The sequence below is a fragment of the Bufo gargarizans genome, chromosome 9 (genome assembly GCF_014858855.1).
Source record: "Bufo gargarizans isolate SCDJY-AF-19 chromosome 9, ASM1485885v1, whole genome shotgun sequence".
NCBI lineage: Eukaryota > Metazoa > Chordata > Amphibia > Anura > Bufonidae > Bufo > Bufo gargarizans.
In genome coordinates this window covers 12,141,211-12,164,387 of record NC_058088.1, presented here as the reverse complement: position 1 = coordinate 12,164,387, position 23,177 = coordinate 12,141,211, and the positions used below count along the sequence as shown (strand labels likewise).

Sequence of the window (23,177 nt, the reverse complement as noted above, 5' to 3'; positions counted from 1 at the left end):
AGACGGGGCAAGGGGAGAGCTGCATAGCGTGAACTTATGCGGTAAATGTAAAGGGTATTCCTGTCTCAGACACTGCCATATGCTATCTGCTGGCTGAGGTGTCCTCTCTAGAAGGGGGTCCCTGTGGCCCTCTCTGCCGAAAGCCCAAACGCTGCATCCGTGCAACCCTACCTGCTGACGGCCTCCATTCGGCTGTGCTGCTGCTGCCTCTCCCACTACCTGACCTTTGACTGCTTGCCTCCACTCCTGTTGGGAAGAGCAGCCTGGAGAGCCCCATGTGGCCCCTGTCGCTGTGCCTCCCCGGGGCCCCTGTCGCTGTGCCTCCCCGGGGCCCCTGTCGCTGTGCCTCCCCGGGGCCCCTGTCGCTGTGCCTCCCCGGGGCCCCTACCTGGTGCTGTCTGAGGCGATCGCCTCACCTGGCCTCATTGGTGGTGTACCCCTGCCGGCCATGGCTTCTGGACCCCGGAGTGGGCAAGGGGGCGACTCACGCGTATCACAAGGAGAGTCCTCAGGACCCCTACAGAAACGTCTCCCGGTGTGTACCTTAAGCAGACACCCATGGGTGGCTAATACATTGCAGTGAAAACTCTGGTATTCAGTATAATGGGTGCTTAGGGCTCATTCACAAGACTGTATGAATGGGTCCGCATGCGTTATGCAATTTTGCTGCTCGGATGCGGACACATTCATTTTAATGGGGGTCACAAAAGATGCGGACAGCACACCGTGTGCTGTCTGCATCGGTAGTTCCGTTTTGCGGCCCTGCAAAAAAGATGAGGCATGTCCTGTTCTCGTCGGCAATTGTGGACAAGAATAGTCATTTCTATCATCGGTCCGCCCATGTGCGGTCCGCAAAATGCAGAAGGAATGCTGCCGGTGTCCGTGTTTTGCGGATCCACAATATGCGCACCGCAAAACACATACAGTCATGCGAATGTATCCCAGGGTCAGTTTAAAGGGGTTTCCAGGAGTAGAATATGGATCCCCTCAGGACGAATCGTCAGTTTTTTGTCTGAGGCTTTAGACCTCTTGCACACAAATGTATTTTCTTTCCGTGTCCGTTCCTTTTTTTTTTTTTTGCGGAACCATTCATTTGAATGGGTCTGCAAAAAAAAACGGAAGTTACTCAGTGTGCATTCTGTTTCCATATTTCCGTTCCGCAAAAAAATAGAACATGTCCTATTATTGTCCACATTACGGACAAGGATTGGACTTTTCTGTTAGGGACCAGCTGTTCTGAAAATACGGAATGCACACAGACGTCATCCGTATTTTTTTTGCGGGCCGCAAAATACATACGGTCGTGTGCAAGAGGCCTCACACGGATTTGATGAATGTAATCCCGCCTGCGTATGTCCGCTGATCATAAAATACTCAGCAGGGAGTTGTTCCCCAGAGCAAGATGCTGAAAGGCTGTATACGCCACTTACTTTCTCTCCTGTGCAATTTGAAACGCGCCAATGTCTCTCTCCCAAGTTCCAGAAAATAGGGTTTCCCTTAATGCTGAGCTCCCACAATGCACTTCTGTGGCTTACAAGGCATGCTGAACGTTGTAGTTCTCCACCGGCTCTGTTTAGAGTTCTTCCCATGCACATGTAAGTCAGTGCGGCCGGTTGGGCGCCATTGGTCGTATGACGGATCCAGCCAAGCGTTAGAGATGTGAACAGAGGCCTAAGTATACAGAGGGTAACACTGTGTTCTTACGTCCTGCAGGGACCTGAGCAACGATGGAGAAGAGAGCCCTAAATCCACCGCCTGTGTTCTTGACATCATCCAGGGGACGAGGTGAGAATCGGGGGGGATGATGGGTGGTCCTCTCTGTGACCTCATACCTTCTCACCAACTGTGAGAAATGTGGCACCTGGGTATAAAAATCCCAATCCTGCCCACACAACAGGCTCTTATGTTCTGCTACATGTCACCTATGAAAAGGAAGACCCTGCGGTTAATTTATTGTTAGATGGGTCCTCCTGCTGCCTGGACCCACCGATCACCCATGGGGCACCCTGGCAATTCCCCCGCAGCGCCACCACAGGAGGTGTTCTCATTCAAATCAATGGACTGACTGTGTAATGCTTGAAAGTATCCGGTCCTCCAGGGTTAGAAACGCTCTTTATAGCCAGCAAGGCAGATAAGGGTCCTGACAAAGGGAGCCCCCTCGCTCATCTCACAGGCTAGTGGATAGGTGTCTGATATTGGGAGCCCACTCTTCCGGTTTGGCTCCATTCACACGTCCGCAATTCTGTTTTGAATTTTGTAGAACAGAATTGCGGACCCGTTCATTTCTATGGGGCCACGCTATGTGCTGTCCAGGCCCGGAAATGCGCATCCGCACTCCCGGGTCCGCAATTCCTTTCCCTGAAAAAAATAGAACATGTCCTATTCTTGTCCGCAATTGCGGACAAGAATAGGCATTTTCTATTATAGTGCCAGCAATGTGTGGTCCGCAAAATGCAGAACGCACATTGCCGGTGTTTTGTGGATCCGCAAAACACATACGGACGTTTGAATGGACCCTTTGAACGGAGCAGGGGGTCAGGCGTGCACTCTCTCTCCGCTCGGCTCTATGTGGCTGCTGGATATAGCCGCGTGCTTGTCCCAAAGAGTTGACTGGAGACAAGCTGTCTCCTTAATGGGACAACCCCTTTAAGCGAATGGACGACCATGTAGTAACTGGTGGCACAGAATCCTCTAGGAGCTGCTCTTTGCATTGGTCCTCCATTCTGGCTGATGGAGGAATTACGAGCAAGGAGCATCCCTCCGTGATTTCCATGTTCATTGTACATCACACTCTATAGGATCTATAGGCATTACATCAATCCATGTTCCAAAACTCAAGCATTGTCTGGATCTCCTCAGTGAGGACCAGTTACCCCCTTCCTTTCCCCAAGAACAAAAATCCATTGTAACAATGATCTTCAGCCATCAGTGTGCATTTCGTGTAAGTCGCAGCACCGCCATGTATAATTCTTGCTGCACGAGGCCTATGGGCTCCCAGATATTAGGGCCCTGTTTGCCATTGCTGTATGCCATTGTCCCCTCCACACATCTCCCCTCTCATATCTCACAGGTCTGCATTGACACCTGTGCGGTCTCCTTCTTTCTGCTTCTCCTGCGCAGGTGACACTGGACTCATTCCACCTTCTCACTTTGAAGCCCGTCGCCAGCGGCCGGCTCCTCCGCTCTCTTCGCCCGTTCCACCATCTACTGAGGCCGAGCTTCTAACAGAACTGACGAAACTGAAAGAGGAGAATGAGGTGCTGAAAAAGAGGCAAGAGAAAGAGGGTGCGAGGGCCAGGTACTGGAAGCTGCCTCTATGGCACCAGTTTTTAATTTTTTTTCACAAATGCATTATTAGTATTAAATATTTTCCATCTCCCTATGGGTCTGTTCACATTAAGGCCAGGGTCTGGTACAAAAAAAAAACTAAATAGAAAAAACAAACCCGATGGACCCAATATCGGTCACTGGTGTGAACAAAGCCTAAGACTTCCCATGACTGTGTACATACAACACTGCGCTCATTAAAGGAGCTTTCTCAAGAACAGTACTTATCCCTTATACATAGGATAGGGGTTAATTGCCTAATCTGACTGCTGGAACCCCCACCAATCACAGGAACTGTGCTCCCCTGTTGACTGGAGTGGTGGTCACGCATGTCTGCTGCCACTCCATTAAACGTTATGGGAGACACTCGCTTATCTCTGGAAGACCCGTACGGTTGAGTGGATTGGCTGTGAACATGCACGGCCATCGGAAACGGAATCACAGCCCCCCTGTTCATGTGATTTGCCAGGGGGCCGAGCGGTCTTATTCCCAGGGATCAGACACATCCCTTGTCCTATTGGTAGTGACACAATTCCTGGAAGGGAATATCTGAAGGAAATGAATAAGTGCTAACTGTCTTTACATCTCACCATGCTACCCTTTGAATGGTCACTTTGTCCATGTCCTCTACAGGTCTCTAGATCGTTACCTGCCAGATGTTCCACCATCGGAGTCCAAGGCGTTGGAAATTATTGCCCATCAAATGAGGGAAATCCAGAAACTGGAAAAATTGGTAGCTGTTGCTCAACAGAAGGAAGAAGAAAGGCTGAGGTTGGCACAAGAAATGGAAGCATTAAAGCGGGCATGTAGAGAGGCTGAGCAGGAAGAAGAGAGGAGGAGGCAAGAAGAGGAGAGGAAAAGACAGGCCAAGGAGGCTGCTGAGATTGAGAAGCTGCAGAAGGCAAGTGGTGGGAATAGGGAGGACATCATAGTCCTTGTCACGTTCCATATCTCGGCTGCATCTGGTTTGTAAAGGGTCTATTATTTATGAATGCCTTTTTTGACTAAGGCCTAATTCGGATGGCTGTATTTTTTTATTTTTTTTGTCCATGTGCACAACAAGCTGCACACGGACCCATAGAAGTAACTGATGTCCAGACCTCACTGCATATTAAAAATCTGTGTTATGGCCAAGATTTTTCATGCCAAAGTCTGAATCGGTCCTTAGAGAAGTTGTCCCATCTGGGCATTTATGTCTGAGTGATGTGGTCCTACCTCTGGGACATGCTGCTATCTTAAAGGGGTATTCCCATCAGAGACAATGGGGCCATAACGCTAGGATATGCTCCCATTGTCTGATAGGTGCGGGAGAGTGGTGGCTGGAGGACCCTGGGTTTCCCGGCGTCCGGCCACTGCCAAGCACTCCCCCCATAGAAATGAATGGGAGCGTTGGCAGCGTAAGCTATGTGCATAGGGAAATAGCCAAACCAGCTCTCTGCTATTTTCAGTGGCCCCATAGAAACAAAAATGGAGGGCAGCTGCGCATGTGCAGTGCACCCTCCACAACCTTTGGGACCTCTGGGACCCGCACCTATCAGACAATGGGGCATATCCTAGTGATATGCCCCCATCGTCTGTGCTGGGAATACCCCTTTAAGAACCGTGCCCATTGCATGCTATTGGGAATAGAGAGGTGGCTGCACATGCTGGGCTCTATCCGTTCATTTCTATGGGAGCTCCAGATTGGCTGAATGTAGCCATTCAGCTTGCTAGCTATTTTCATAAGGGCTCATTCAGACGGCCGTGTGTTATTTACGGTCTGCAAATATCTTAGTTGTTCAGCAAAATCTTCCGCATGTCCACAAAAAACAAACCTAAGGATAGGTGATCAATATCAGATCGGTGGGGGCCGACACCCGGCACCCCCGCCAATCAGCTGCTTGAGGAGACTGCGAGCGCAGTGCGAATGTGCCGTCTCCCTTCTCTATTCCTGCTATCCGCTGTATGTTTATGGGACAGCAGAAGCAGACCCCAGCCATTCTGATATTGATGACCTATCCTGAGGATAGGTCATCAATCGAAAAAGCCCGGACAACCCCTTTAAAGTTTGCGGACACAGATCCGCAAAATACATATTGCATACGCAACACACGCATGTTTTTGCGGAACCATAGACTTGAATCGGGCCGCGCACAAGTATAGGACGTGTTCTATCTTTTATGTGGACTTATGGAAGCGGCTAGCACACGGATGAGGAAAGAAAAAAACGGTAATGTGAATGGGCCCGAAGTCCCATAGCAGTGAATGGAGAGAGCTGCACATGCCGTGTGGGACCTGCTCCTATTGGATATTTATGGGATATCCTGTGGATGTACCATGAATATGCAGAGGGCATAACCCCTTGAATGAAGGAAGGGGAGACGCGCTGATAGGAAGGACCTGTGAGGTGACGGGAGCAAGAAGACAGTGGGGAGGCGCAACACTCTGAAGGGCATAAGAGAGCGGAGCTGAGTCTGCCGGTCGTGCCAATCGGGTCCAGGAGCTGGCCGACCTTCAATAGCAGCGAGATGAGCGGGCAACACAAAGGGGATCTGTGCGCTACTCTTTGTTGAAAGTAGTTTATTAGGATGAGTTGATAATGCGTTTCGGAGCTGTTTTAGCTCTTTCTTCAGATCACATCCATATACATTTAACACATTTTAAAAGACATGGAGCGTGCCAAAAGGGTAAGGGGCTGGGGTCATGGCCAGACATCTGGGAATAGTCAATTAAAACAGCAAAAATTGTGAAAGACCATGATTAGTGAAATGAGTATGGAGTACGTTAACATGAATTATTACAGGAAAGCGTGGAATTACGGTAGTTATATAAAAATTGAGATAAAAGGAAGTTCGTGCAGATGGCCAGTAGATGGCAGAATTTTACCTAGAATAAATGTGGCAATAGTTATCGTTACAAATTTGAAAGGTAAATGGAACAATTGTATAAATAGAAAGTAATAAAAATACTATTAGATACATAAAATAGGATGTAATGAAAATTAGCCTCAGAGAGCCGTTGGATAATTGTTAAAATACACTTATAAGATACAATAGGAATATGGTGACTACTCGACTACATTATGGCATCCATGTCGTAGACAACTGTTATAATGCCTGAGACCCACAGTCCTGGGTGGTGAAATTCCGCCTAGTGCAGGAGACCTTAGCTCTCATCTAGTTGCACCCATGTCCTGCGTGAGTCGCCCTCGTGTGTAACATTTATCACCGAATCTCACGTTCTTCTGAACAGCTGCAGTTGTTAACGGAGAGTCACAAGATGGAGTCTGACAAGCTGAAGATCAGAGTGCATGCCCTGGAATCACAGCTCCGAGAAGAACGGGAAGAGAAAATACTGGAGGTGAAGCATCTGAGAGAAGAGCTCCAAGTGACCACTGAAAAGAGAGAGGCTCTGGAAGCGGACTTCAGGTGCGGGGGCCGCTGTGAATACCGGACTGGTGCAAATAGTGCGCAAAGTGTCATCCGCTGTGTCCAGGCATAAAAAAAGAACTGATGTAGGGAACCTGGCTTTAGAAGATTATATTGGTGGGGGTCGGTAAGCCGCTACCAGCCCTTTGATAATTAGATCGCATATCAATCACTGGGACTGTTAGGAGAAGGCACAATTCAGAAATCTATGGCAGCAAAATTACAACGGTTGGATGCTTCATCGCTACTGAGTGTTAGTGATGCCACTTATATTCTTCTATTAACTTTAAGGCCGTTTTCCTTATTGCTGAGGCCACACACCCTAGCTTGGCCAGCCTCTTGTCCCGTCGGGAGGGCACTGCTATCAATAAGATGGCTGTGGATAAAGGAGTATGTGACCAAACACATGATTGTGATCCACATTATCCACAGCCATGTTATGGACAGGCCAGATTATAGTCATCAGTAGCTCTCCTTGGTGTACGGTAGCAATAGAACAAGCCTGCAGATCTGCACTCCCTGCGTTCTAGGCAGGGGCGGACTGGGAACTCAAAGCGGCCCTGGAAATAAATCTAAACGTGGCCCCATGTTGTAGGCAGATCCAAATTGGAAGAAGGCAGGGCAACATAAGATGGCATACCCTGCAATCCTGTAGTGCAGCACAAAGTACCACTCCAACAGAACCGATTACCACAGTGCGGCACAAAATACTGCTGCCCTCACCACAGTATTTAACTGTTTCATCCTGGGGTTGTTGATACAGTTGCGTCCTGGAGGGCATCGGTGGCCATTGACCAGGTGCATATGTTCCGGATGCTCCTGGCATTAATCAATTCTGAGACCATCAGATTGTTATGTACCCGACCAGCAGCTGTGAGGAGGGCCCGGTGGCCCCCTGGACATCAGCCCACCAGGAAATTTCCCTGTAGGGTCTATGACCAATCCGCCCCTGGTTCTAAAAATGGGTTTAGGGTTTCAGCTGATGGACCCTTAAATATGTAAACATGTGACGAAGCAAATATGTTATAAAACCAGAAGTTTACTTGAAAAGCAATGTACACTCAGCGTGTCTGTAAAAAGAAAACTTTGAAATCCTTTTAGGAACCCTTGCTGTTGAGATTGGAGACCGTGAGGCTTTGCAGCAATGCCCTGCATTCATCTATCTCCTAGTCTGGACATGTCGGGTGTAACTACAAGGGTCATTAATACTGTTGTTGTGTCACTTTTAGTCGGTCCCATTCAGAGCTGGAATCCCAGAAGACCTTGGTGCTGCAGCTGCGGACCTACATAGGCGAGCTTGTTCCGGATCAACAAGTGGAAGAGCAGAAGAGGGAAAAGACTGAACTGAAGAATACAATACAGGTGAAACGCCGTCATATTCATGGGGACAGGTTCTTGTAAATGTGAGCAAGCGGCTTTACTTACTTCAGTCTATTTGCATGTTTTTAGCTTTTGCAGAAAGAAAGAGATGCTCTGCAGACTTCTATGTCACTCCTGCAAACCCGGCTGTCATCGCTCACACACATTTTATCCCTGCAGGAAAGTGATCTCTGTAAAAAAGCAGTAAGTACAGACTGAAAGGGTAGGGTAATATGGGTAATAAGTGTCTGGTGGGGTCCGACTGCTGGGAGAATGTGGGGGACCCCCTGTTTGAATGGAGTGGTGGTCAAGCATGTACACTGCTGCTCCATTCAGACTCAATAGGACTGACCGAAGTACCTGAGCGATATAGTGGGCCATCTTTGGCTTTCTCATTGACTTTTAACAGAGCAGCAGTGCACGTGCTCTACCACCACTAACAGGGGATATGGGACCCCCCATTCTCATTCCCAGCAGTTGCGTCCCCACCCATCAGACACATTATCCATCGTGTGGATAAGGGATAAGTTGTCATTCTAGGGCATGTTTTTCTCTTCACTTAAATATGCAGCCCGGTAAGTGAAGTCACTACATTCAGGCTAAGTGGATATGATTTGCCTCACTATTCAAATAATATTTTCTAAGGATAAACACTTGGGTGGACAGAAGACTCAGCAGCTGCTTAAACTGTGGAGGGAGAAGGTGTTCAGTTTGATGGTTCAGCTGAAGTCAGAAGATATCAACCGGGAGAATGACAGTAGGAAGATACAAGACAAGGTGATCATGGGGGGCACACATGGAAGGGCAGCTGTCAAGTGGCAGTGGGATGTATGCATAATAATGGTCAACAACATTTTGATCCTTTAGTGCTATTATGCATTGTACTTTTTTTTTTTTTTTTCCAGATCTGCTCTCTGGAAAATTCTCTGCAAGAAAGCAGTCAGCAGCTAGCAATCTACTCGCATGCCATGCAAGACCGCACCGCAGAGCTGGAGATGGAGAGGGTCAGAAACAAAGTAAGTAAGGATATACAGCGTGCAATCATTTGACTTGTCACTATGGTACTTTTATTTAAAGTGTACCTGCATTTGGAAAAAAACATTTGATATGTCATAGGGACATATGAAAGGTAATGATTGCTGGGGGTCTGAGTGCTAAGCCCCCCCCCCCAAACTGACACTAGAACGAGGAGAGTGAAGCACTGACAATGCCATCTCTCTGTCACTATGACATTTTAAGTTTCTTCAAAGTGCAGTTACCCTTTAAATATGCATTCTATTAATGCTGCTTAGAATTCCCTCAGATAAAGCAATGTGGTTGTATTACCGTGAATTCTGAGGTCCGGGAATAAATTAGGCTTAGCACGAGATATACTGTATATGCAAAAGATAACACACGGAGTAAAGTAAGTAACCATATCACCAAAGCCGTGGACGAATGAGCCAGCTTGCCATCGACTGGTTCCTCTGGTGGGCTCAGTCTCTGAAGCTATCATAGGCCACAAAAGTCTAGGAGAAAAAAACACATTTGGAGCTTATCGCTTGCCACAAAGGTTTTGAATCAAAGAAATAGACCCATCACACTTTATTGATGATACAGAGCTTGGGCCCCAAGAAAATTTTCCTCTGGTGGGCCCACGGAACCCCAGCCATTGAGAAAAAACAGCTCACCTTCTCCCTGGTTATGACGCGGTCCGCTGTGATTGGACAGCTGACAGCCAGGCAGAAGGAGACCTCCCCTGAGGAATGCTGGCATCTCCTCCTCCTGTTCCGATGCTTTTGATTAGTGTACAGGGTGCCAAACAGAACTCCGGGCACAGGGGAAAATGTGCCCTATCTCATCTAGTAAACATTGGCTACAGTGCCAGGTACTGATTTTGAAAAGTCATATCGTGTGAAAGGTCCTCTTTAACAATCTGTTTAAATGCATTTGCTGTATAAACGCTATATAAGACTATATATAGTGTATAGAGGATGATGTCTATGATAATAACTGACTTTTTTTAGTGCTTACAAGACAAGTTGACTGCGGCACAAGCTACAGCCACCTCCCTGTCCAGCCGAGCGGAAAAAGCTGAGCAAACGGTGCTAAAACTAAAGCAAATGATCGACAGGTATGAACGCTGCTCATTCTGAATGTATAGAACAGGGCTGTGAAGTTTCCCATCGCTAGGATGCAGCCTGATGGGAGCAATGAGTCCGTTGTATGCATGCTGCCCGTCAGCCTCTGACAGCTTTCTCCCTATGCTCAGTGATTGGGCAAAGAAGGCATCATGAAGTAGCTGACAGGTTTCGTTTAAGAGGCATCCATCAGCAGGAAATTCCATATGAAACCAAGCACATTGCCTGGCAGGGCCTGGTGAGCATCATCGAACAATACTTTTTATTGGCATTAAAAGGGGAAGCATGGAAGAGCGCATATCTCTGTATGTGGATGATGTGCTGCTATATGTGGCCTCCATTATTGAGCCAATTATCTCCCTGATCTCGTTTGGCATGCACTCTGGGCTACTTTTAGAACAAGTCTTTCATAATGCCGCTAGACTCGATCCCGCAGGATCTGTGACTAAATCGCACAAACCTGAAAGTAGTGAGCTCCTTTCAATATCTGTAAGTGGACGTATCCTCTACTCTAATCTGCATACATGTACTGAGGCTAATATAACACCGTTATTAGCTAAATTAAAGATTAAACCCAGACATATTCCTATAATTTTATTTTTTTCTTCCCCCACGATGGCACCACAGAGAGAGAGGATCCGCCCCAGGGACAGGAAACCTGCAAAATAAAAAGACTGAGCCCCTCTCCCACCTCAGTGGTTTCCTGTCCCTGGAGTGGGAGACCCGCAGTTTTATTTTCAGGTCAGTACCGCTAGTCTGGAAATTCCAGATATGTTCTGGAGGACTAGGTAGTAGTATACCTGTTGGGGTCTATCGCCCAGAGGATGGGCTGGCAGGACCCTAGGAGCCGGTGGTTGTCCGGGACTTCCACTTGGTTCTTGCGGCAGGTGGGTGCGCTCCTCCATGGGAGTGAGGCCACGTGATGTCCGGAGTTTAAAGGATCAAAGGAAGCAGCCCCTAGGAGGGGGTGTTGCATTCCACTGCATGCGGCCCGGATCCATGGGGGAACATGTCTTCCGCAGCCTCCCCTCAGCGTGCGGTCCAAACAGAGAAAGCGCGAGTGTCACTTTCACATGACGCACTCCCGGTTTGAACATGCGGCTGGATATGCGTTCATATGCGCTGGCCTTCCGGGGGGAGGGGGTAAGAGCAGTTTAAAAAGCACAGTATGGCCGGTGGTGTGCTGGCGTTTTTTCTCTGACTGCTCTTACCTAGATTTCGATTCTGCTGGTACTCCTGCTTCCCTAATATATATATCTTTATCTCCTGGGTCCTCTATGTGAGGGTTGGAGACAAATCTTGATTCCCCTGATCTGCTCTTCTTTACATTATAAGATTGTCCTGATTGGATGCAATGGTGGAGGAAAAGAGGTCTGATCCGGTAGAAGGGGAGATCCTTGCTCCGGTACTGGTTCAGTTTTGGAATGAGTGGATAAGTGCCCAACAAGTGTTGATATTTGGTGATTTCTTTATTTTAGACAAGGGCTAAGAAAGTTTTGGCTAAGGCTACTTTCACACTTGCGGCAGTGTGATCCAGTGGGCAGTACCATCGTCGGAACTGCCCGCCGAATCCGCTGACTGAAAGCATTTGTGAGATGCATCCGGATGCGGATCTGGAGATTGGGATTGGAGAGGGATCTGGAACATTGACCGGTTATATTCTGATGACTCCCTAAAACAATATCCGTAGTTACAAAAGGAGTTTGCTTTACCTTCTGGTGACTTTTACAAATATCTACAATTACGGCATGCATTAGATGCTCAATACAAACTATTGACGACATCGTATACATCCGATGGTGGCATCTGGGACAGTAAAAGAAGCCATCTCCACGGTCCACCAATCTCTCCATGCCGAATTTTTTAAAATGTTTCCTCACAAGGTAAAGTCACAATGGGAAAAAAGATGTTGGGACCATTACCGATGCCCAATGGGAGAAGACTCTAGTTTTGAGCCCGAGACTGTCCCTGAGTGAAGCTGGTAGACCTGTGATGGCTAACCTCCGGCACTCCAGCTGTGGTAAAACTACAACTCTCAAGATGTACACTTGCTTGGGTGTTCTCAGAACTCCAAAGAAATGAATGGTGCATGCTGGGAGTCGTAGTTTATCCACAGCTAGAGTGTTGAGGTTAGCCATCACAGGGCTAGACTGTTGCAGCTATTCCTCATTCATAGGGTCTGTAAAATCCCATTGTTTTTAAAATCTGGATTAGGCGAGACTCGTGCTGCTCCAACCGTGGAGATTTGGAGGCAGACTTAATACACATGTTGTGTGACTGCCATACTCTGCAAACCTATAGGAGAGTGATGTTGAGATTAATAAATGAGGTATAGAGTGCTAGTTTTTATGCCCAACCCTAAAATGTGCCTATTTTGGTATCTTTGATTCTGATCAGTTGAATGCCCCGATTTTATTGTGGGAATCAATAGAATGTTCTACCAAGCGAGAGAGACTGCAAGGTGGGTACAGCCCCTGTCATCGCTGAGTATATTTCACGAGGCTGGAAAGGGCGGTATATTTAAAGTGCAATTGCCTTTCTAAATTCAAGGCTATCTGGGGGTCTTGGATTAACTGTTGATGGACTATGTAGCTCCTGGTTGACACTTACTAGGGGGATAACGCGCTGATAGGCGGATTGGACCATATACTCTCCCTGTTGAATCTCCACAGTAGTTGGAGGGCGCTGCCCATTGCTTTGTCTACCAATGTTTAGTGTGGTGCCGCAGCTCCAAGGGGGTCTCTACCGAGACACCTATGTTTTTGCTTTGATTCTTGTTATACATGTCTCGTGGGGAGGGATTAGTAAGAAGTATATGTACACTGCTATGAATACGTGATCATTTTACACGTTACCGGTATGTTTGGACTGTCATTGACATCTTACATTGTATATTGTGTGTACTTGTATGAAAACACAATAACAATCTTTCTGATAAAAACAAAACAAAAACTTTTTACTCTGTCCTCAATGACTGCAGTGTGGAGGAAAAGGACTTGTGTTCCAGTATGCAGATGGCCAGTAAAGTGCACTAAGGTCACCTTGGTGCACCATAGCTCCAACCCTTTGCTCTGCCAGTAACTCCCTCTCATGGTCCGTCAACAGAGCCAGGCTTCTGCATCTTCCTTTCTTGGGCCTGAAATTTCTGAAATGACTAGAGTCCTGCATTAGAACTTTGGCGCATGCGCAGTGCAACTCTGCGCCTGACCCTGCGGCAAAGATCTCTACTGTGCATGCCCCGATGCACTAATGCATGGTGTTAGCCTGAGATTTCAGGTGCAGGTGAGCGGATAATTGAGAAGCTTGGTCCTGTGACTCAACCATGAGAGGGATTTGCTGGCAGAGCTAGGGTGCAACATGGGGCTGAGGCCTGCCCTCCGTGCACTTCATCGTCATTTGTAAATCAGAATGGAAGTCTATTTCCCTGCATTGCAGCAACTTAGGACCGTGTAATAGTTATTCTTACATGATGCTCACCAGGCCCTACCCAACATTGTTCATGGTTTCATACTGAGCTTCCTGCTGACAGATACTTATTTAAACCTAGGACTCATCCCATATGAACTCCTGGGAAGTCAACGTCTTCTCCATCATTTTAGTTTTGTTCTCTGTGATGTGCCTCATTCGTTCGACTTCATTTCGGTTGCTCTGTCAGTTTTGCACAGGCTTTCTACAAACAAGAAAACTCCTTCCGGGGAGCATTGCAGCAACTGGTGACGCTGGGACAGAGGGTTACCTTCGCTACCAAGAGAGTGGACACGATACAGGGTAAGAGGGGAAGAACCGAAGAGCTGACGATCCGTTCTTCACTGTGGTTTAATATGCAGGATTGTGTTTCCTGTGACATGAAAAGGGGGTTTCTGGGAATTAAAGGGTTTATCCAGTAGTACAAATACCCCCCACAATGCCCGGGCCCCTCCTATAGACGATCCCTACACGGCCACCGCTGCATCTCCCTGTCGTGCGGATCAAAACATCTGGTGATGGGGGGGGGGGGGGGGGGGAGAGCAGCCACTTGCACGTGCAGCGGGTGCCATGGCCGGCAGATCTCTGCTGTTTCAAACAGCAGAGACCTGCAGCTAATTACCGTGACCAGCAATAATGCCGATCGCGGCAATTAAATGCTTTAGATGCCGTGATCAAGTGAGATCACGGCATCTAAATGTGCAAAAACACGGAAGCTCGCGCTTCCAGGCTTCCTGCCTATGCCCCATGCGGCCAATTGGGGCATCGGTAGTTGCGCTGAACACTTTCAGTCTCACTGACAAGGCTGAAAGTGTTCATGCTACGATTCTTATTTTGGCCACCAGATGGCAGGCCAGGATAAGAAATTAATAATATTCAGTTTAAATCGCATTTTAAAAATCCCTGATAGAACAAAATAAAAAATAAAAAAAGTTAAATATATAAAAAAAAAAATCTAAAAGTTTGAATTACCTCCCTTTCCATATGATTAAAAAATAAATCCCTAAATAACAATGAATATAAACATCATGGGTATCACCGTGACCGAAAACGCCCATACTATTAAAATGGAGAAATCAAATTTTCCAATACGGCGAATGGCGTAATGGAAAAAATTGCCAATTTGCTATTTCTTTCATTGCTTCTCTTACCCAAAAAAATGAAATAAAATGTGATCAAAAAATCATGCACACTCAAAAATGGCATTAATAAAAACTACGGATTGCCCTGCAAAAAATGAGCCCCTAAACGGCTCAGTAGACATAAGTATAAGGGTACTTTCACACTAGTGTTTTTGTTTTCTGGTATTGAGATCTGTCACAGGTGCTCTATACCGGAAAAAAACTGGTTTGTTTTATCCCAATGCATTCTGAATGGAGAGCAATCCATTCAGGATGCATCAGTTCAGTCCCTCTTACGTTTTTTCAACTGAGAACATTAATTTACATTGAAGTGTATTAGTGCCGGAATAAGTGTTCCGCATGCGCAGACCTTTAAAAATGCAAAAAAAATAATACCAGATCCGTTTTTCCAGATGACAGCGGAGAGACAGATCCGGTATTGCAATGCATTTGTCAGACGGATCCCCATCCGGATCCGTCTGACAAATGCCATCAGTTTGCGTCTAGATTGCTGGGTCCGGCAGGCAGTTCTAGCGACTGACCTGCCTGCCGGAATCCCCTGCCGCAAGTGTGAAAGTACCCTAAAAAAGTATGTGGGGGTCACAATATGGTGATGTCAAAAACAAAACATTTTTTTTATTAAAGTTAAAATTAATTTTTACACTATTTAGTAATAAAAAAACCTATACATATGGGGTATCGTTGTAATTGTACTGACCCAGAGAATGAAGGGCGTTGGTCAGTTTTGCCGCAAACAAAACACCGTGGGAACAAAGCCCGTAAAACGGTGGAGAAATATATATATATTTTTTCTATTTCACCCCTTTTGGAATTTTTTTTTACCGCTTCCCATTACATTTTATGCCATAATTAATGGTGGAATTAGAAAGTACAACTTGTCGCACAAAAAATAAGCCCTCATACAGCCATGTGAATGGAGATATAAAAAAAAAAGTTATGGCTCAAGGAAAATGGGGAAGAAAAATGAAAATGAAAGGGAAAAAAATAAATAAATGGTAGTGAAAAATACATTTTGTTGTCATTTACCTGTATTATTTCCCCCCCGATTTTCCAATCCCTCTTGTTCTGTATTTGCAGTGATTTACTTTTTCACCACTGACTTATTCCTGTGCACTGGAGGTTTACATAGGGCACTGCCTCGTTGTGACCGCTTTGCATTTTACCTCTTTTAGGTTTGGTGGCCCAGAGACTGGCCCTGACAAAGCTGGGACGAGAAGAGCAGGCCGGTAACACGGCGACAGAGGACGACATGTGAGTGACCGGGATGCAGAGTGGTGTGCATGCTGAGTGAGGGGCATATTGCACGACAGATTTATCTGTAGCGGGATAGAAGTTTTCCTGCTTTAACCCCTTGATGACCTCTGCCGTACATAGCCTCCGAGCTTCTGCTGCTTAAGGACGATCGTAGACCTTTAACCTTTTAGATGCGGTGGTCAATGTCTAATTGCAAGAATCTCTGCATTGCTTAGATTTTTCCTAAAACTGCGTCCTTGTCAATCTAGTGCTTTGTCAGCATTGTAACACCTCCTCATGCCAAGGCATTATAGGGGTCTTACAGTCGGGGCCTGTGATTGGGGTCTTACAGTCGGGGCCTGTGATGGGTGAGTGTGGTATGTGCTCTTTCATTAATCGGGATGTGCCGTCTGCAGATGTCGCTTGTCCTATGAGGATCTAATGGCTGAAGTGAGTCTCCTAAATGAGGAGCGAGACCGTCTGAGTGCAGAGCTCAAGCGCAGCGCTCTAATCATTGAGGGCAGAGTGACACAGACCAGAGAAAAACGTAAGTAGGACATTGGCCTAAAAAAACCTTTACTTCACATCCTCCAGGTATAATGTTCCAAGATTGGATATGTATTTCGTGAAAAGTTCTTATCCTTGTAGTATTGTGGCTGGTGTCGGGTACAGTATGGCTTCTGTCCCTCTGGACTGGCCTTGGTGGACTTCTGTTAAATCTAGGGTTACCAGATCTAATTTCGACCTTCGTGTTCCTTTGCGCAGTGGAAGCAGAAATCGAGGCCTGTCACCACACTGCATCTCTTCTGCGCTCTTCACTTCATGAGACAGAAGAGAGGGAGCGTGTCCTGAGAGAACAGGTTGTGGACCTTGAGAGGAGACTTCAGGAAGCTTGCGAGACCTCAACACAACTGCAAGAGCAACTGCGGGATCAGAAGGAGGACTATGAGAAAGGTGAATGGCCGGATGTGTGCTGTACTGTGCCTACGGGGGCAAAAGGGGCAATTACACAATAGGCTTCTTCCTTTTGTCATTGGTAGGTGTGTGTCAGTAAAGCTTCCTTCAGCTCCACTTCCAACCATAAAGGGGTTGTCCACCATGAGAACACATGGCTGCTTTCTACCAATAACCGTGCCATACTTGTCCATGGGGGCTTCAGTGGCCTATAGAAAGTGTACCCACTGACCACAGGACCTTATTCATTGATTATTTTATATTGATTCTGAATCGTGCTGGTAATAATCATATCAAGAATGTGATTTAGATGTATTACTATAAACTGAGGTATACCTTCTTGACCCCTTCATGTGACTGTTTGGAAGAGGCACCTTTGCTCAAACCCCCTCCAGTTACATGAGGGTGCCACCCTAGGACATCGGCAACATTGTTTGTAGGGCATTCATGGGCAATTTAGTCTTTGTTTGGGGTCATTGCCTTGCTGGAATATAATGTTCCATAGATGGAGTGGAGTTTTATCCATGTTGTCTTTTTAAAGAGCTACAGGACAAAGTGAGAGCCATAGAAGAAAACACAACGCAGCAGATGGCTCAAATGGAGAAGCATCTACATGAGGCCAGAAGAGAGCACACTAAAGCAGGTTAGTCTCTCCCATGTTGTGGGTTCATACATCAAAGGGGTATTCTGGTTAGAACAAGCTATCACCTATGCACCGGTAACTGTTCGATCAGTGGGGTCCAACTGCTGGGTCCCTCACTGATTATGAGAATGGGGGACCCATTTGTATGGAGTGACGGTCGAGCATACTCCATTGGAGAGCTGTACTCGGCTGTCTCAGGCAGTCCCTTAGAGATAAACCCAGGTGGTGTGCTTTCTTGACCTGTCGCTCTATTCACATAGGGGACACGGATCCTGCGTGAATGGAGCGGGGACATTTGAATTGATTAGGGTAAATTTCTCCTTTTTCCACACAGTTGTAGCTTTGAGACAGACTGAACGCCAGATACAGCGAGAGAAGACAGCGGAGCCAGGAAACCACAAGTACAATAGAAGATGCCGCTCGAGTGAGAGAGGAACAACTTGTCCGCCAACTACGAGATGCAGAAAGAGATAAAAATCTCATGATGGTGAGTCTACCAAATTAGAAACGTGTCTATGATGATCGCTTATCATGTGTTAAAGGAGAACTCCACCTAAATCAATTTTAGGATGTACAAATCTGAGCAGCGTGAAGGCACCTTCACCAGACTTGTGACATGTCAGAGAGAGAATCCAATTGATTGCTGAAGGAAAGGAGAAAAGTGCTCAGTTTCGCTCCTTGTCTTTCTAGCTGAAGACTGCTAATAGAGGTCATGGAAGTTACATAACAGGATCCATTAAACATCGTTAAATCCTGGATCTACTTGGGTTGTAATATTTGGTATAAAAGCTAGATGGATACAGAGGGGACGTCCTATATCTAGACAAAGGTTTTCCCATGCTAGATAATCCTAATTGTGTCCAGATGGTACATGGTTAATACGGTTGAACAAAAAAAAGACCTAAGCCCATCAAGTTCAACCAAGGGAGAGGTGGAAGGTATGTTGTGAAGACCTATAGATCTGTGTGGCAGGATCCTATTGGCTCATTTTTATTTTAGGTTGTAAGGGTAACACCCGGGTCTTTGGCTTAATAGAGGGGATCTTCTGCCGTTTGGGGTCAGAAGAGGAAGACTCAAATACCACTAGGAGTCATGTCTTCTCATTATTTTACCCCCTAGACTGATTTTATTTTTAGCACTGCAGACAACATGGTTGGATCCCTTATTTAGGGATTGTACAAAAATTCTACCATGACTGAGGCATGGATCATTGATTTGGCAAAGAAATAATATTGGGCAGAACTTTCTCAGTGTGTGCTTGTATCGTTAGCTCTATTCTCACTTTTAAAGGGAACCTGAGGGTAACGTAAACTAGTGATGAGCAAAGAGGGCTTCGGATGCTACGTCCAAAGTCGCTTCGCTCAAAACTTCGGAACCAAAGTTCGGTTCCAAGTTTTAAAGTGGTTTCCTGGTTTAAAAATCAAGTACCGAAGTTATTCAACGAAGTCTCGCGCACCTTTGCGAATAACTGACTTCACCTCATCGGAGGCCGTCCATTTTAATTCTGTACAGAGACGAATCTCCGTACAGCCTTATTCCAAAGTTTTGAGCGAAGAGACCTCAGTTTTGTTCCGAAGCTCGCTTCGCTTATCACTACTGGTGACAGATACCCTTAGCAAAACGCTGAGACACTTGGACTGGGCCATTCATTTTGCTAAAATTTTGTATTGAACAGTTCCAGCGCGTGCTGAGTGCAGGACCTGCTCAATACTGACTTCAGGAGTCCTCGTGTTCGTGCGCCTCCGGCTCTTTACCCCTGATGGCACTCATTGACCTCTCAGTGGTGGGGAGAGCTGGGAGCTGCTGGAGCTTGTGCAGTCTATTGAATGTACTCAATAGTGATTTTAAGAAAAGGACGCAGTCAGTACAAGTACATGAGCCAGCGCTTTGCTCAGGGTTTGTCGCCAGTTTATGCCGCCCTCAGATGGAACTGGTTACAGATTTTCTTTAACTTGGTTGACTAGAAGATTCAGTGATAAAGCTTGTGCTCCTCCAGGCAACTCTCCGGCAGGAAGGATTATTTGCCTCCTACCAGAAAACACGGATGTCAGCCGTCCAGTCCATAGAGATTGTGAACGACTACGTACTGAGTCCAGCAGAAGACGCCGGAGCCAGATGTACTCCAGCTGCTAAAGGTGAACTATCTGCGGAATAGAAGCCACTGTGGGAAAAAAAAAAAGATGTACTTTGTACAGTGGATGGTTCTGGGCTTTAAATCTGCTCATTGTAAAGTATGTGCCGAGTTTTTAGGGGTCTTTCACACGAGCGGATCCCATGCGTGGAATCCGCTGCGTGAAAGACATCCAAGCCCCGGCTCCGGGCAGCAGAGACACGGAGCATTAACATGATTGATAACGCTCCGTGCCTCTCTTTGATCTTTTTACTACAAAATCACGGTGACAACTTTATCTCGCTGTGATTTTGTAGTAAAAAGATCAAAGAGAGGCACTGAGCGTTATCAATCATGTTAATGCTCCATGTCTCTGCTGCCCGGAACGGGGCTTGGTTGTCTTTCACGCAGCGGATTACCCGCACGGGATCTGCTCGTGTAAAAGAGCCCTTAAAGTGTCTTTAATATAGCAGGAACAGCTGGGTACCTGGAGGAGATCACAGAAGCGTCTTATAACTGCTTTTGGTTTAATTGCAGCTGACAGAGCCTTCAGTGAGACCTATGTAGTGAATGGCGACAGAGTTAGTATTGTCATATATGTCAAAGTATCATATATATATATATAATTTTTTTTTTTATGGAAATGTGATCACTAGGGGTACATATCCTGTGTTTAACTATTTTTAATTTTATTTTTTATTTCTTTTATAATGCAGATTCTATATCCAACATGGTCGCCAATCTGCAGAGCCTTGGAGCCTCTGTACTTGCAGATGAGGAAGATGACGATGAAGAAGATTTCAGCCACTAGATGGCAGTCAATGGCATTTCCACCCCGTATGAACTTTACACCACTGCAAACTTACAGTCAGACACTGAGATATTGCTGGAAAGGACACAATCGGGAATGAATTCTGTAGATTAAATGGTAGAACCATGTTGTCCTGCTGTGAAGTGTATAACGCAAAGACTACACGCAGCCAGCCGCAGTTGTCGTACAATGGTGGGGTTTTATTGAAGAGGTTCTCTGGGCTTTTTCAGGATAGGTCATCAGTATCAGATCAGCGGGGGTCCGACACCCGGCACCACCGCCGATCAGCTGTATGAGGAGACTGTGCGCATGTGCCGTCTCTCTTCCTGCTCACTGCTCTGTCTATGGGACAGCAGCAGCTGACAGGAAGAGAGAAGGGAGATGGCACGTGCGCACTTTGTATGCCATCTCCTCATACAGCTGTTCGGCGGTGGTGCCGGGTGTCTGACGCTGCTGATCTGATATTGATGACCCATCCTTAAAGGGAACCTGTCACCGGGATTTTGTGTATAGAGCTGAGGACATGGGTTGCTAGATGGCCGCTAGCACATCCGCAATACCCAGTCCCCATAGCTCTGTGTGCTTTTATTTGTGTCAAAAAAATGATTTGACATATATGCAAATGTACGTGAGATGAGTCAGGGACAGGACTCATCTCAGGGTAATTTTCATATGTATCAAATTGTTTTTTTGACACAATAAAAGCACACAGAGCTATGGGGACTGGGTATTGCGGATGTGCTAGCGGCCATCTAGCAACCCATGTCCTCAGCTCTATACACAAAATCCCGGTGACAGGCTCCCTTTAATGCAGGGCATTTATATGAAAAAGCCTGGAGAATCCCTTTAACATATGTTTTCTGTAGGGAACCATTGAAATGGTCTATACCACGTGTTTACAATGGCCTTCTCCTAGCTGAATAAAAGAGAATCTGACGCTCGTCCTGCATCGTTAATTTCACTTTATTAAAGAGGACCTTTCCCTGGATTTTATAAATTGAGATAAGTACCTGTACTTGCGGGGTTCCCCCTGCTGATGCTGCCACCTTGCCTGTTTTGTTAAAAAAGCGCTCCTACGCCGCGCTGTTTTCCCCCGCTCATTATGCAAATACTGAGCATCTGAACAGGGAGGAGGAGACGCCAGGGTTTCTTAATAGGCGTCTCCTTCTCCCTGGCTGTAGGCTCTGTCCATTCATAGCAGGAGAGCGTCAGTCGGGGAGAAAAAACCTCCCTGGCTGTGACGCTCCCCGATGCGATTGGACCGCGCTACAGCCAGGGAGAAGGAGACTCCCATTAAGAAACCCTGGCGTCTCCTCCTCCCTGTTCATGATGCTCAGTAATTGCATGCTGAGCGGGGGAAAACAGCGCGGCGTAGGATCGCTATTTTAACAAAACAGGCAGGGTGGCAGCATCAGCAGGGGGTACCCCGCAAGTACAGGTACTTCTCAATTTATAAAAGGTCCTCTTTAATAGCAATCCCTATAATAAACAGTGCGCCATTCCCAATGGGCGGATGCCTCGTTTACTGTCGCTGATCAAGCTGTTCTCCATAAACAGCCTGATGGTTTTACCTATTTTGTTATATGGACTGCAATTAATAAAGTGAAATAAGCAACTTGTGAGGATTCTCTCTTAACAGTGCAAGGAGTGGGATCCTATCTGAGCACCGCGACCTAACAGTGCCGTGTTATCCTAATGACTGGACTGTATGTGAAACCATGTAAATTTGTATTGTAATCTGGCTTGTGAAAAATACAGATTTAGAAAATGTCTTTAAGAATTACGGTATGTCTTCTGCAGTTTGGTCTATTTTTATTTATTCGAAGAAGATGGGACGCCATTAAAAGGACTGTCTTTGCATAGTTAAAGCCTGCGATCAGAGTGATTTTTTTTTTTTTTTTTTTGGGGGGGGGGGGGGATGCCCTCCTGGCAATCGCTTGCTAGCTAGCAAAAGAGAACGCTGCCCATTACATGCAGCGATTTTCTTCCATAGCCTGGAGAAGAGTGATCTCTATGCCATCGCTTGTCCCCATACCGCCTAGAGGTTTGTTATAAGACAGCACGATCTGCTGCCGGGAAGCACAGATTTTTAAGCATCATTCCAAATCAGAATTGCCCCGATGAACGGGCAATCATGTGGCAGTATTACACTGCAAGATGATTGCTAACAAGCGTTCATGCGAACACTCATTGTAATACGGCCTTAATCTCTTTAAAATGTGCATCCACCAGGGTGGTCAGCCGCTTGCACTGAGTTCTGCTTTGTTGGAATCATCTCTTCCACCCATCTATCAGTAAGTAATAGGCTATACCAGTGATGGCTAACCTCCGGCACTCCAGCTGTGGTGGAACTACGACTCTCAGCAGGCTCCATTTATTTTCTATGGAGTTCTGAGAACAGCCAAGCAAGTGTGCATCTTGGGAGTTGTAGTTTTACCACAGCTGGAGTGCCGGAGGTCACAGGGCTATACTATCACTTGGGTTGGGTTAGGTTGTACAAGAATAGGGGTTTTGGCAAGCTTCACCTCCACTAACGAGCAGCCAATTGTTTGGAAGGAATGCTCCCTTTCCAACAATCGTCTGCTCATCAGCACAATTTAAATCCT

General features: G+C 46.5%; 1 protein-coding gene across 1 annotated transcript; it reads left to right on the top strand.

Annotated features, from left to right (window-relative positions):
- The first annotated feature begins 449 nt into the window (after window positions 1–449).
- On the top strand, window positions 450–20,790 carry LOC122919397 (coiled-coil alpha-helical rod protein 1-like). The gene is given in 19 exon segments (XM_044268401.1): window positions 450–535; window positions 1,714–1,785; window positions 3,121–3,298; window positions 3,961–4,228; window positions 6,559–6,734; window positions 7,964–8,096; window positions 8,184–8,297; window positions 8,739–8,870; window positions 8,999–9,109; window positions 10,100–10,206; window positions 13,869–13,981; window positions 15,993–16,071; window positions 16,470–16,600; window positions 16,819–17,007; window positions 17,549–17,650; window positions 17,985–18,031; window positions 18,033–18,137; window positions 19,647–19,785; window positions 20,477–20,790. Coding segments are annotated over 18 exon segments (2,277 nt in total). The 5' UTR covers window positions 450–535; window positions 1,714–1,727; the 3' UTR covers window positions 20,572–20,790.
- Window positions 20,791–23,177: the final 2,387 nt, after the last annotated feature.